Raw genomic sequence first — 15303 nt, forward strand, 5'->3', positions numbered from 1 at the left:
AACCATCAGGTTTCCCACCCATAACCCAAGCTGCGTGTATAAAGATTAAATCAAGTTAAAATAACTGTGCATCACCATATGGTAACATATACATTGAGTTTCTATAAAACAGTTTGAATGCAGTTGAACAGAAACGAAAACAAAGAAATAGAAATGAAACAACAGCGAAAGAATTAACATTAATATGGACCAGACCGTAACCACCTCAGCCAGACCTGACTATAAAAACTTGGGGGGTTGAAAGAAGGTAAAAGGAAGTGGCAACAGTCAGTTTAGGTGTGGTATTAAAGTTTGTCCTTGTTCTGTCAGTATTTTATATCAAGAAGCACAAAGTCGTTCATTGTCTTTCTGATAGTTTATTCAGTCGTCTGCAGACGGACTCCTTGCTGTCTCAAGAGTGAGATGGCATGAATGAGCCCAGAGCAGAGGAAATTGTCAGATTACATACTATACATTATCTTGTGACCTTGTTCTACCATCAGAACAATGTAAGCACAATGGTTAGTCAGTAGATTATAACATACATGATGTTCACTCAATATTCAATGGTGTTCACTCAATCAGCATTTCTTGTAACATAAGTGGTGTCATGGTCAGAAGATTATGACACACACATACACCTAATCATATGACATAGTGATTCATTTGTATCAGAGAAGATGAATAATACGAATTCCCATTACATCCTTCACACGCCCTCATTCTCAAATGTATAATCATGATATACAACTTAATTAATCCACAGTAAACTCTCCCCTTGAAGCAGCTCTAGGTAGCTTCTCACCTAGTTCAACACACCTGCACACATGTGACTGGTGAGTCATGTTTGCGTGATACTATATCAGCATGCGCTCTCATGCACTGGCTTCCTTTGACCCACTAAAACTGTTAACTCTGGCTTCAGTCTTTAAGTGTTAATGTTGAAAGTGCTGGACTCTGTTTTACTAATTACCTGTCTGAGTTTTATGTCAAGATGGTAACAGAATTAATATAAAAAAAAACCTTTAACCCCCCTGTGATATACAGTTGGTGTCAGATCCTTCAATCTCTCTGTTTTCATTCCAAGTTTATCATATTAATAATAATAAAGTAAAAATAATTAGTTAAAATAAAGAGAGCAAAGATATGTGCTTTATTTTATTATCTCAGACAAATGAAACCTCATATTATCTTCAGAGAAACTTTTAAATACATTTTCTCCTCAAAACGACGACTGTCCCACTTACACTGTAAGCACATTAGTAGGGTATCTTCTGGTGGTGAGTAGGAATAGGAGGGATAACAAGAAAAACCTGTTTGATTTCATTCATTGGGCACCTGACTGTTGTTTGTTAAGACAGACTTGAACTTTAAGCAAGAAAACACAAAGGGAAAATTGGTCATTCCCACTTAATTTATCTATTATATGCTTTATTTTTTTTATTACCAGTATAGACAGTATGAACAATTAAAGCAATTTCATTGGTTGATGAAATTGCTTTAATTTGTTGATTTGCTTCTCCACTAATACAATTAAATGAAACACCTTTATGGGCACTAGCAATTTAATTATATTTAAGTACATTGAAAGTAAAGGCATCTAAACTTTAAAGGTAATGCAATGCCACAGAAGTGTGAACACAATATACACCTAAGTCTTTCAGAGGTTAACTAAATATGTAATGTTAGCATTAACACCTAAGGAGTTGCACTGCATTGCATCATACTGGAGTGTTTTTCTGGTCATTAAGCATGTGGGTGTGTTGCTTCTTTGTTTGATCTTTTTTATTGTACAGCTTATACCCTCTTTCTTATTCCTTGTTTCAAAAGATTGAGAGAGCAGATGGTTGAGTATTTGGCTCTGTAAGGCAAGGCAGGTTTATTTATATAGTGCATGTCATACCCAGGGGAAACTCAATGTGCTTTACATAAAAACAAACATTTGACAGTAAGAATTGGAAGCATAAAAACATACAATTAAAAAGATAAATGAATTAAACCCAATTATAGTAAAAATTGGAAACATTAAAAGATACAATAAAAAAAGAACCCAATTATAACAAAAATAAAACAAAGTACAGAAAAATAGAAAGAGAGAAAGAAACTAAAAGGCTAGACTAAAATAGAGCATAAAATATAAGAGTGCAGCCTAAAATAATGATTTGTATCAAAATCATTAAAAGGACATACAGTACAAATGAAAGATTGATTGAATGAAAGAAAATTTAAAGTACTTTAAAAGAGCTGGTAGTTTGTTTTAGCTGTGTGCAGCATAACAGCTAAAAGCTGCTTCATCATGATTAGTCTGAACTCTGGGCTCCACTATCTGACCTGAGTCAGTAGATCTAAGAGGCTGTTTAATGCTTTTTTGTGGGAGTCCAGTCAGAAGACCATTACAATAGTCGAGTCTACTGGAGATGAAAGCATGAATCAGCTTCTCCTGGTCTGTTTGAGACATAAAACCTTTCACTCTGAATATGTTCTTAAGCTGATAGAAAGCTGTTTTGGTGATCGATTTTATATGACTGCTGAAAGTCAGATCTGAGTCTATCAGCACGCCATGGTTTTGGACTTAGTATTTAGTTTTTATTGAGAGTGACTCGAGGTGTTTACTACCAGCAATCCTCTTCTCTTAATTGCCAAAAACCATGACCTTAATTTTGTCCAGATTTAATTGAAGGAACTTCACAGCTAAAACAATCCTGGATATTTAAGTGTGATATATTGCTCGTTGTTATTGACGTGAATGTGGATTATGTATGAATAGACATTTATTAACATGTGCGTCATATGATTTATCTTACAAATCATGTTTTATTTAGATTTCTTTATGTTTCACATTTCCTCATGCGTTGGAACGTGTCACCACTTTTAGTTTGATTGGTCGTAGAGATCCTAGGAGTCCTTGGGGGTCCATCTCCAAAGGTATCTGAGAAAAGGACAAATTCAACATATCAGAACCATTTTGCTCCCTCTTAATGCTCTTAACATTCTTCTTTAAGTGTCTTTTTATGTGGAAGCAATCATGTAAAGCACATGAACTTAAATATATAATTATGGCGTATCACCTCTGTCTCCTTGCAGACAGAGAAGCTGTAGCGCTGCAAAACTTCCACCAAGGCAAGTTTGACTGTCACCAGAGCAAGTCGCATCCCCAAACAGTTCCTTGGCCCGATACCGAATGGGAGGTAAGTGTACGGGTTGATGTTTTGCTTGTTCTCTTTACTAAATCTAGAAAAACAAAAACAAATGGAAATTCAACATTTTTTTTGCATACATGACACAAAAAAACATTAATAAAGAATCCTCAAAGGGTCAATGATATATTCGGACTGTATCCATCTTCAACTTAAACTTGATTATCTCTCATATTGTTTTATTGTGCCTGCTACACAGTCATATGTTTCCAATTCATCCCAAATGAATTTAATTTTAAAGTGATGTGTGATTTCATCTCAAGAGTGATGTGATTTCATCTGAATTATTTTGCATCCCACAGGTTGTATTTAGACTAGAAATAGAAACATTTTCATTATAGGAATGCATGCTCAACTCTTGTAGCCCACTGGCAAGAGTCATTATGAAACGATTCAAATTTGTTTGAGTAACCTGGAAATATAAGTTGTACTTGGAAATTTTGGCAGCTACCTCTCAGGTTTGAACTCCTCTGGATCCGTCCACAGCTCGGGGTCACGGTGCAGAGCATAGACTGGAACCATAACACCCATGTCCTTGGGGATTGTGATTCCTTTGATCTGGACAGTTTCTTTTGCGATTCGCTCCATACGTGCTGCTGGAGGGTAAAGCCTGACGACAAAACAAGAATATTTTTCAGTGTTTTGTTTTTTTTAATCAGGTTTTTTTTTTTACATTCAATCCTATCTTCACTTTGGTGATACCCCTTCATTTTTATCTGAGCTGATATTAATATGCCAGCATGCTAAACTAATATGGCAAGCATCGTGAGCATTACTTGCTGAAAATCAGCATGTTAACATTTCCTTTGTTAGCATTAGCATTTTACATTACTGCACTCATTACTCTTTATTTCTGAGACTCAGATATCAAAGCCTTAATTATACCTTTGAATTTATATGAATCTATTACAAAATACTTTTGACTACTAATGACAAATAGACTCTAAAACAATCTCAACACAACCCTGCGATCCTTTACAATGTTTTATTAGTAACATATTTGCAAATAGTTGCCTATAAATCCAGCAGACACACAACAACATGAACATCCTGTTGGGAGTCACAGTTCTGGCTATTTGACAAATGTAAGACCAATATTCATGACATTTGACGCAGGTAATGCACTGTTTGAGGTGTTGGATGGAAATAGCTGCTGATGGTTTCTGTGGCGGTTAATGAAACCAGTGAAAACAAAATATATAGCAAAAGTGCTGTCAGAGCGACAAAACCAGCTGCCTAAGGGACCAGTGTGCAGGATTTAGTGGCATTTAGCAATGAGATTACAGATTGCAGGCTTGTGGAAGTGAAACTTGTGAAAAATGTGACAGGCCCTCCTAGAGCCAGTGAATGGTTTGTCCGTTCTAGGCTACTAAACATGGTGGTGTAACATGGAGGGCCCAATGGAAGAGGATCCACTCCATATGTAGATATAAAGGGCTCATTCTAAGGTAATGAAAACACAACAATTCTTAGCTTCAGGTGATTATACAATAATTAAAACATTCTTTTAAATATTATATTCCATTTCAGCCAAGTCTGTTCCACTAGATGCCACTAAAATCTACACACTCGTCCTTTAATAGCAAGTAAAAGGAGAAGTGAGAGGTGTTGCTTCTCAGTGGGTACAGTACTATGAATACTATGAAAGACTTTTTGACAGCACTTAGTCATTTGATACATTGTAAAGATCAAATATATTCAATGTACATTTACATTTTAGAAAACAGAATTGTTTCCCAAACTATTTTTGAATTGCTATGAAAACATCTTGACTCAAAATCACATCATCAACCTGCACAGATATCAACTAGCACAAAAAAACCCTGTTACCTCAGGGACTCATTGACGACACCGTCTAGGTACTCCATCTGCATCAGAGCTTCATATTGGACTGGCCCCTTTAAAGATGTTACAAATTAAGCAATGTGAAAAACAGTAATTTCATGACATGAAGGTAAATGTATTCAGTACAAGAAATTCCTGGTATACCTTATCAGGGAAAGTAGAGTCTATCTCCTCCTGCAGGCGTGTCATGACTTCTGGTTTTAATGCCAAATTGTAGGCCAAGAAGGAGAGAGTGGCGGCACTTGTCTCGTAACCAGCAAGCAAAAAGATCGTCAGTTGGGAATTGATCTCATGATCAGTAAGACCTGTAAGGTGGGGAGATGAAAAGAGGTGTCAAACCTTTGGGGTGCATACATCTGTGTGTTTCTGTGTTTCTATGTGTGTTTTATCAGTGTAATTACCATTATTCTGCTTTTCCTTATTGGCCGTCTGAGAGTTGATCATATATTGTAGCATATCTCTTGGAACCTGACAAGATCACATAATTGATATGTATTTTTTCATTTTTCATTTAATATGTGGGATTATTTATAAACTTGTGTAGTATGACAATATGTACCATAAAATAACATTTTGAGTATATCACATAGCACTTAAGATCTCTGCTTTTATTATGCCATGACAATTGCAGGCAATGCTGCAAATTCATGATCATTAGATTTTTTTTTGAATATTTGGAATTATTTTTGCAAACTGTGATTGTGATGAAGTAACCTAATTGATCAGAGATTTAATTTACTGTTATTACCCAACAAGAGTTAATCCTATCTGGTTATTTGATCTGTAAGTGTTAGGTTTCAGTTTTCATCACTGAGCTGAGAAATGCCAGTTTATAAAACAATCTCACCTCAAGGTCCATTAGGTAGCTGTTCTAAAGCTTTTTATTATATCACATGATCTTCATCAGTAGATGGAGTTATCCCAGTTTTGCTGTTCTTTTAGGCAGAAACAGCATCTCATTCATCATCAAGAAAACAATGTAGTATGATTGAAAGCTCCAGAACACTTACTAAATGGAGATTGTTTTGTCAGCTACTGTTTCCAAAGTCAGGAATGAATTTAAATCTCATATTTTAAGCCAATGTGGATGAGAAGTTTCAACATTTAACTGAATTAACTTTGTGTGCTAAGATCATTTGATACAATCCAAAGCTCCCAAAACCGCCACTAAATGGCCCATGACGTGAGACTGTTTTGTCAACTATCTAAAAAATGGTTTCTCACTTATATTTCTTGGAAATTCTACCACATCATGATATACATTATGTCACCATCCTTTTTGTGTTGTGTGTGTTTTTCCCCCAAACCTGATGTGAATTCCTGTCGCGATCTTCTCGGACCTTTTTCAGAAATGCTCGACAGAAATCAGAAGAAGACTTAGGGAAGAAGGAGACACCCAGTAGCTCCAAGAGAGGAAGAAAGATTGGAAAACAGGCTGAAAAAGAAAAGGGGGTAAAACAGTAATAAACCACAGTTGGTTCTATTGATATAAGGTAGCATGGAAGTGCAGTGTTGTACCTTGAAAAATGAAAAGTAGAGGGGAGATTCTGAACATCTTGCCGGCGTGGTTGATGAGGGGACCTGAAGGGTTGCTGAATGAGTCCAAATCCACACTGAATGCCGTGCTCGCAATCACATCCATACTGTACGGTCCAAAGAAGCTGCGATATAAGCATGACATTGATCACTCATTATTAATCAGTGGTTGAAATTAGATTTATAGCGGCATTGCAAAGTAATGCCAGTTTAAAAATGATATCATGGTCAAATTATTTGGTGCCTATATTAATGTTTACAGCCAGACTTTCCTAATCAAAGGAGAGAAATGATATACATTATATTTGGCACTATAGTGGGGAATAGATGACCAGCTAACTACAAGCATGTTTTGTTCTGTTTAAAAAAAAAAATTATTGTCAGATCTAATTTCTACCTCCATTCACAGAAGCTATACACTCCTTATAAAGTCTACCACTCATAAAAAAAAACTGAAATCAGGGGTGGCCAAAAGCATATACAAGGTAGGTAACAAAATCATAGTTGACTTCTTGGTTTCATTTTTGTGAAGTGAAAGTTTTAACTCGGCTTAGGGGAAGAGGGTTTGTTTTGGTTTGAATGACAGACTTAAATTAAGTCAAAGGAAACATATTGTTCTGTTATTAAGCACGTTTTCTGGTTGAGGATGCAAAAGGTAGTACTTGGTGTGATTCTTGTAACATGTCGTAACCATTTACTGCTCACTCTTTTATGGCAATAACTTCAGCATTGTCTGCCTTGGACCTCAGGCTGTCTGTCAGTTTGCGGGAGTGGTGCTTCATGGTGCTAAACATCTTAGAAAAAGGAATGCCAGATAAATTAATCACAGCAGGGTTGAAGAGATAAGATAAGATAAGATATTCCTTTATTAGTCCCACAATGGGGAAATTTGCAGAGAGGAATATGATGTAAAGAATGTAAGACCGGTTTTGACAACTTTACCTCTTTTATACGACCAGAGGCAAAAGAGGGAGAGAGGATGTTACGAATCCGCCGCCACTGATCATCCTCAGCAATAGACACAGAATCATAGAGGTCTCCATTCAGACGCAAGTTCTAAAGAAGCACAGTGGTCATATCATGAGTTTGTGTGCTTATAATTAATGTCGGAGCTCTCTGTGTGAACTGGCACAAAGACAAAGAGTTCTCAACGGCTTAACTTGTAATATGTGTAAATTTAGGAATTGTTTTTTAAAAATTTAATGTAAAAAAAAGGGGAAAAAAGCCAATCATGACATTAAAATGAGGAACAATCAAATTATTTCCTTGTTTTTGAGATGGTAAAACGGTTTCTGATATTAAAATGTGCAACCTCACAAGTTCTAAAAGCAACATTACTTTTGCTTACACTAAATCAGTGAATAACTAATCCCTTACTAAACTTAATCACTTTACAGTGCACCACAATCTTCTGTCTGAGTTGCTTTTATTCCACTCAGTGTTCATCTAGTGTGTTCTCACCCGCCGGTTGGTAAAGTAGGTGAAGCACTGCTTCACGAGGATGATTTTCAACATGTCGGGATCCATCACAGCCAGCACGGGCCTCCTGAACTCATAGGTGCTAGACATTGAGCATGTAGTTAAAAGCTGGTGTCAGTGATTTAAAATAAGATCAGTGCAGTGGGAGAATATACTGCCATTCATACACAAGCAATCAGTGAGAAGTCCAAGGGTCAATACCAGCCAAATGAACGATAATAATGCAGTATAATAGGAAGTTGGGTGTTAAGTCACTTCTTACATTTACACTTAAAAGGTTTTGTAGACTCACCCCCATACTCTTCCATACTTTCGAGCGCCCCCATGGTCATCTAAGTAGTAAACCTGGTAACACACAAGATACATTTTCATCCCTTATTGCAAAACACATCATTGTCAGTGTCTGAAAATTAGCCATTTAAATTTAGATATATATGATTAATAAGGATTTACATACAGAGTTGAACCTTCCAATTGAGCCCCAGTACATATATGGCTTGGGACCAGGGACCCCCATCTTCTCAAATACTCCAAAGGTCCAGTGGCCATACCTGTACAGGGCAGAAAGAAACGTAAAAAACAGGTCATCTGCTACAAAAAATGTTTGTAGTTAATTCTGGTGCTTTGGTACAAGTCTGCTCTTTGACCAATTTCACCAGTAGCCTATAGATAATCTATTTTTGACTAGAATCGATCCCTAATCCTTACATGATAAATATGCAAATAAATGCGATTAGTAGAATCCATGTTTCTAAAGAAAAGAAATAAAGAAAGCCCATGGTTCCTCCTCTTGCTTGACTGAGTTGTGACGATAATGGTTTTGCACTGAACTCTGTCTATCACAGGCTTGTTTTCCTCGGGTGGTGTTATGTAAGGACATTTAGCTCCTCCCTTCCTCTGTGCAGTGTTATTGTTGTTGGATCATGTCCCGATAAAACAATTTCACAGCCGCCCGCATGTCTCTAAACATTTTTGTATAATTTTTGGCCATTTATGCCAGAAGATAAAGTGTTAGTGTGCGCCTTGTGACATTTGTTTTTATACCTTTATTGAATCAAGTATACAGTCCAGCGTTAATATGTTGAAAGTGCTTGTGTACAACTTGAGAATAAGGAAGTCAGTTGAAATCATGCCAGTGGGAATAAAGATAGAAAGCAGCTTTTTAAAAAAATTATTATTATTATTATTATTATTATTATTATTTTTTTTTTTTTTTTTTTTTTAAATCGAGGAACTGTATTGTTTGATATAAACTGTAAATTATCGGACATGTTTTTTTTGTTTTTGAGACGCCCAACCAGTCCGTGACACTTGAACACAGTTCATAAACTTTGCGTGTGTTCTTCCTCTTAAACAAACGCAAATATAACAATTTGGCTCACAAATTTACAGCATCATAAATGACATCGAGAATAAATCTGATAATGAGTTAATGTGATGGGTCTCTATCTGTCAATTATCCACCTGAAGCTGCCTGCTTTCATTGGATCAACTCTCACACACTTCCCTGAGTTATGCAACAGGTGTGTGCAGCAGGACATAAAAGCCTTCAGTCCTGATGTGATGTGTCAGAGAAACTTGTGTCGCCGTCGATAGACAGAAGAAAGAGAAAACGTTCAGAGATGGGCTACTTTCCATATTTCTCAGCCGAGACATGGACCCTTCTGGTTGCCCTCATCACACTGATCTTCGTGTAAGTTTTCTAAGAACATGTCCAAGTATTTGTACTGCCTATGTTTAACTGTGTGCTTGATAAAAACCCTCTTCTCTTCTCTTCTCTTGATTTGTCTTGTCTTGTTTTATCTTATCTTTTTTTAATTGTTTTGCACAGGTATGCCTACTGGCCATATGGAATATTTAAGAAATTAGGCATCCCTGGTCCCAAACCAGTCCCCTTTTTCGGCACTATGTTGGCCTACAGAAAGGTTGGTAAATATAACATTTTTGGAAGTAAGAGTAGCCTATAAATAGTTAAAACTGCATGGATTTCCCAGATTTAAGCTTCTGAGGGAAAAGAGGCCAAGTAGCTAGTTTGGACTTCATAAATACATTTTGTAGCTATTGCATTATAATTAGGGCTGTCAAAAGATTATTTTTTAAATCGTGATTAATCACTGAATTTCAATAGTTAATCATGATTGATTACATTTGTATTGTATGTTTAAAATTCTATTATTTTGCATTTCACAACAGTTTCACAGTCCACATTAGCAATGTAAAGCAATTCTTATCAGTGCATCTTGATTGGAAATCAAATGAATGCAAACTTGACTTTTAGATTGATTTCAAATAAAAAGAAGTGCAATGAGTCTGAGGTAACACAATGTCTACTTCAAAAATATAGCTTGCCACAAACAGAAAAGAAATACTACCACAACAGTGTGGTCTTGAGATAGGAGACAATTTCAAAGTTCTTATTCTGTGAAATACATTTTTTGGAAGGATTACACTGCTCCACATTAAGAGATATGCAGAAGTGTATGCACAAAACGTACAGCGATCAACAACAACAACAAAAAATACTCCACAGCCATTATCTCTGAGTTCAGTTGAAAACTGAGGGACTTGCCACATTGAAACGACACGGCACAACACTATGCAGAAACATATTCTCACACTCACAAGTTGCAGAGCGATGGGACATTGAAGGAAAGTCACAACAATCAGCGCAGACAGAGCAGGAATATGACAGCAGCAACAAGATTCCTACCATACCAAGACATGCCGTGCATTGCTCACAGTTTACAGAGGTCAATTGTATAAGTACCTAATTATTTCATTTTGACAATCAAGTTTCCATTTTACCAATAGCAGCTAAAAAGTGGTATCAACATGCTTAAAGTATTTCAAGTATGATATCATAGTGTTTTATTATTATTATTATTATTATTATTATTATTATTATTATCATTATCATTATCATTATCATTATCATTATTATAATTATTGTTATTATTATTGAAAAGATATGTATCAGCTTTGAAGTGAAGTCATTGGGATGATTGAGGGATGAACCATGTACCAAATCCAGTTCTGATTCATATTATCCTCTGGGGGAAAAAACATGCAACAAATACCAAATATCACCAAGTTAAGTTGAGAAAGTTAATAATCTGTATTTACTCTCAAACCTAGGGATTCATTAACTTTGATCAGGACTGCTTCAAGAAATATGGGAAAACATGGGGGTAAGTATACATGTTGTACATATATGTATATATTATAAGCATTCACATCTTATCAGTCTATCTGTAGTTTATGGATCTCTGTACAGTGTTGTATGTACCTGCTTTATTGCAGATTCACATTTGAAGTCTCACTTGGTCTGTTCTTTTTTCTTTTCATATTTCTGTTCTATTCTTGTCATTTTTAGCATTTTTGATGGTCGTCAGCCTGTGCTGTGTATAACAGATGCTGCCATGATAAAAACCGTTCTGATAAAGGAGTGTTACTCTTTCTTCACCAACCGCAGAGTATGCATACTCACTATTCTATACAACTCAGTCCTATTCAGTCACTCATTGTGGTCGCTGTTTTTATGCTGAACCCTCATCCTCATCGGCAGACGTTTTCTAATTCTCTTACAGAACTTCCACCTGAACGGGCCTCTGTACGATGCTGTGTCCATCGCTGAGGATGATGATTGGAGGAGGATCCGAAGTGTCCTTTCTCCCTCTTTCACCTCTGGAAAACTGAAGGAGGTACAGCCCCCTCCTACTTAGTACATCCTTTGCCTTTTGTTATATATTAAGTAGTATTTTTAAGCAAGCTCTGTCCTGTAATCTGACATAAATTAAATCAGCTTATTGATCATGTGCATAACTGCATTTCCTGCCCCTGTCTGTGCCTCAGATGTTTGACATTATGAAGCACCACTCTGCTAACCTGGTCAGCAACATGAAGAAGAAATCTGACAAAGATGAATCATTGGACATGAAGGAGTAAGTAATTAGGGAGTAAGTTAGTAATTATTTGAAAAACTGTTAGTCTGAAAGGATAAATGATATTTCTGATGTGTGTATTTATATTTTTGTGCTCTTTAGGTTCTTTGGTCCGTACAGTATGGATGTAGTATCCAGCACTGCCTTCAGTGTAGACATAGACTCACTCAACAACCCCTCAGACCCCTTTGTCACTAACATCAAGAAGATGCTGAAGTTTGATTTTCTCAACCCCCTCTTCCTCATTGTTGGTACAGCATTCTTTTTATTCTTTAAAAGCAATAGTTTATAATCTTGTCCTCCATCTGCGTAATAATCCTAAAATACCGGATGTGCACATGTGACATGATGACAGAGTTTGCAGTCGATACAGTGGCTGTCTTTCCAGTGTCCTTGGTAATTATGTTGCTTTCTGTTCAACTCCAGCCTTCTTCCCCTTCATGGGTCCTGTACTTGAGAAGATGGAGTATTCTTTTTTCCCATCGTCTGTCACAGACTTCTTCTACGCTGCACTGCAGAAGATTAAATCTAATCGAGAAAACAGCAAGCAAAAGGTATGTGTGTGTGTGTGTGTGTGTGTGTGTGCGCGCGCCTGCGTGTGTGTGTGTCTATTGTTGGTCAACAGTTTTCGAAGTGGAATCCAAACTATTCTTTTGCATGTCTACTTTCAGAGTCGGGTGGATTTCCTTCAGCTGATGATTGACTCCCAGAAAAACAATGACTCCAGTGGAGGAGCACAGGATAAAGGTGACATGCATGTGCAAAAGCACATATCAACACACACACTCACACAGACACACATGAAAACACAACTTAAAGCTGTTCTAAAACATTACTCCTCCTTGCTTCCCCAGGTTTAACTGATCATGAAATCCTTTCGCAAGCTATGATTTTCCTCTTTGCTGGTTATGAAACAAGCAGCAGTTCCCTCACTTTCTTGGCCTACAATCTGGCTAGAAACCCTCATATCATGAAACTGCTGCAAGAGGAGGTAGACTCCACCTTCCCTAACAAGGTACAGTATGTTGGAAGTTAGGCGAGGACAAAATTTGAGGTAACAGGAAGGTCTCAAAATAATCAAAACTAAAGCTGCCTTCATTGTTTTTTGGGCACTTGGGCGGAGATGAACTCCATAACATGCTGAGAAACACATAGACATGACATAATATTACCTTTCTTTTTTTCACATATAGTCATTTATTGTCTTGTGGTAGCACTTAACTTTGCCTAATATGATAAATTGGTCCTCTCCTGAGTGACATGTGTGACTGTTTGCATGTGTGTGTATGTGTGTGTGTGTAGGCTCCTGTCCAGTACCAGGCACTGATGCAGATGGAGTACCTAGACAACGTCATTAACGAGTCTCTGCGTTTGTACCCCATTGCGGCACGTCTGGAGCGCGTTGCCAAGGCATCTGTGGAGATAAATGGCATTGTGATTCCAAAAGATATGGTTGTCATGGTACCCACATGGCCCCTACACCGGGATCCTGACGTGTGGCCCGAACCAGAGGAGTTCAAACCAGAGAGGTAAAGGATGGGTTTATATGTTAAAATCCAAACTCAACTGAAAAAGTGTGTTTTTATTCTTGTACTAATAGTTCAATGTTTGAGCTTAATTGTGCAGCATCATGTATGTTCAGCATTTAACAATAGAACGCTGTTTTCGCATTCATCTGCTTAAAGTAGAACGTTTCTTTGTGCACATGATATGATACCATACCAGACACAAGTTGTTATTTAAAGTAGAGCATAAAGAGAGCTTAAAACAAGTCTGAAGGGGATTTTTAAGGTTTGCCAATAAATGCTCCCTCAGACAGCTTACTTTTGTCATTTCTGTTATGAATATATGTACCTTCAGGTTCAGTAAGGAAAACAAGGAGACTATTGACCCATACACGTACATGCCTTTCGGAGCGGGGCCAAGGAACTGCATTGGGATGCGATTTGCTCTGGTGATGATGAAACTAGCAATGGTGGAGATCCTGCAGAGGTTCAGCTTCCGTGTGTGTAAGGAGACAGAGGTGAGGCCACAGATGTTCATCTTTACACTGCTTGTTATTGCTTTTTTATTGGTGTATGACCAAACTGGTGAAAATGTTATTCATTGCTAGTGTGACACCGAGGGTTATATAATGTCATTTGATTTATGTCCATCAGTCTAAAGATCAACAGCCATTAACTGACAATAAATAACACTCAATAAGCTGTCCGTTCTGTGTTAGAGGGCTTTACCCTCTTTGATAGCATGTTGATTGCAGATTTGAAATAACAAGGCTCAATTTTCTGCATTGTTGACATTGTTTGTGTCACATGTAATTTCCTCCCAGGTGCCCTTGGAAATGGATGTCCAGGGTCTGCTGGCGCCAAAACGACCCATCAAATTGAAGCTGGAGGCACGTTTGGAGCAGTCAAACTAAATAACCAACAAGATAAAGGATTATAACTTCAGTTGTATTCTACACATACATATAATCTGAAAAAGTATTTGAACATTATTACTATTTTATTATGCTCTTATCAGTTGTATTTGGTAATTCCGTTCTTTTTTCTCTTTTAAATTTTTACCAAAACTAATCCAAAACCAAATATCAATTAATCTCTCATGTTTTTGTAAACAATAAAGCACACTATAACTTTTTTTCTTCTGGACTGCTAATTTTGTCCATCCAGGAAAATGTTCTCTATCGTGTCAAGACTATTTCTCAATTCTACATATTGTATATGTAAGGGGGGGGCTGACCCCACTGGGGCAGCTGTTACTTACTCTTTAAGACACCTGTGGTGGCCACACACTGATTGGCAACCTGTGGCTATATAACCACTCCAATACTTTGATTTCCACTGCAAGCTGTTGTGTGTTTAATTCTCTAGAGAGCATAGAGCGAGCTTGTCTACGGGCCCCTCTCTGGATAACTGCAATTGTCTCTGCCACACAGGCTGGTGAAAGCGTGGCGGTTTGTGACATTGTTTTTACCGGTCCACTTGCATAACCTTTGTCTCCCGTGAAATACTCATTTGTAATGCAATCACTGTCAGAGTAACATGTGATTTGTAGGTGCTGCAAATGACTAAAATACAGCTGCAGGAGTATATCAGATGTTTTGCAAAGTGGTTTTAAATGTATGAATGACAGAGGAACATATTTAACCCTTTGTAAGTCTGCTCAACTGTTTGGTAGAGGTCACTTTGTGTATCTGGTTAAAAACAAGTTTTATGTTGTCATGGCCTCAAAGAGGTAGGAAAAGCAACACAATTTTTTTAAATAGCCCTTTTTTGTGTGACCTACAAACGGTTAATTAATCAAACATTTTCTGAGGTATTATC

The 15303-nt window shown here is 37.1% G+C and overlaps 2 protein-coding genes across 2 annotated transcripts; one reads left to right on the top strand and one right to left on the bottom strand.

Moving 5' to 3' along the window:
- Positions 1-1485: 1485 nt before the first annotated feature.
- On the bottom strand, positions 1486-8883 carry LOC133995083 (cytochrome P450 3A30-like). The gene is made up of 14 exons (XM_062434371.1): positions 8745-8883; positions 8494-8587; positions 8329-8381; positions 8019-8118; positions 7500-7613; positions 7263-7351; positions 6540-6682; positions 6329-6456; positions 5423-5489; positions 5166-5326; positions 5007-5074; positions 3628-3786; positions 3048-3210; positions 1486-2908 (listed from the first exon to the last, which is right to left on the bottom strand). Exons 1-14 carry the CDS (start codon positions 8813-8815, stop codon positions 2825-2827), a joined length of 1494 nt encoding a protein of 497 aa, XP_062290355.1. The 5' UTR covers positions 8816-8883; the 3' UTR covers positions 1486-2824.
- A 705-nt stretch (positions 8884-9588) lies between these two features.
- LOC133995072 (cytochrome P450 3A40-like) lies at positions 9589-14617 on the top strand. The gene is made up of 13 exons (XM_062434362.1): positions 9589-9729; positions 9868-9961; positions 11172-11224; positions 11410-11509; positions 11624-11737; positions 11889-11977; positions 12080-12228; positions 12404-12531; positions 12649-12724; positions 12832-12992; positions 13280-13506; positions 13838-14000; positions 14307-14617. Exons 1-13 carry the CDS (start codon positions 9659-9661, stop codon positions 14394-14396), a joined length of 1515 nt encoding a protein of 504 aa, XP_062290346.1. The 5' UTR covers positions 9589-9658; the 3' UTR covers positions 14397-14617.
- The last annotated feature ends 686 nt before the right edge of the window (positions 14618-15303 follow it).

The sequence above is a fragment of the Scomber scombrus genome, chromosome 2 (genome assembly GCF_963691925.1).
Source record: "Scomber scombrus chromosome 2, fScoSco1.1, whole genome shotgun sequence".
Taxonomy (NCBI): domain Eukaryota; kingdom Metazoa; phylum Chordata; class Actinopteri; order Scombriformes; family Scombridae; genus Scomber; species Scomber scombrus.

What these genes read in the sequence shown, in the direction of transcription:
- LOC133995083 (XM_062434371.1), bottom strand. Translation starts at nt 8,815, where the DNA reads ATGGGCTTTCTTTATTTCTTTTCTTTAGAAACATGGATTCTACTAATC. An exon ending in CCTCTGGTCGTATAAAAGAG is followed by an intron (nt 7,352 to 7,499) that starts GTAAAGTTGTCA and finishes CCTTTTTCTAAG; the next exon opens with ATGTTTAGCACCATGAAGCA. An exon ending in GAGGAGTTCAAACCTGAGAG is followed by an intron (nt 3,211 to 3,627) that starts GTAGCTGCCAAA and finishes TTGTTTTTCTAG; the next exon opens with ATTTAGTAAAGAGAACAAGC.
- LOC133995072 (XM_062434362.1), top strand. Translation starts at nt 9,659, where the DNA reads ATGGGCTACTTTCCATATTTCTCAGCCGAGACATGGACCCTTCTGGTT. An exon ending in TGGAGGAGCACAGGATAAAG is followed by an intron (nt 12,725 to 12,831) that starts GTGACATGCATG and finishes TTGCTTCCCCAG; the next exon opens with GTTTAACTGATCATGAAATC. An exon ending in ACTCCACCTTCCCTAACAAG is followed by an intron (nt 12,993 to 13,279) that starts GTACAGTATGTT and finishes GTGTGTGTGTAG; the next exon opens with GCTCCTGTCCAGTACCAGGC.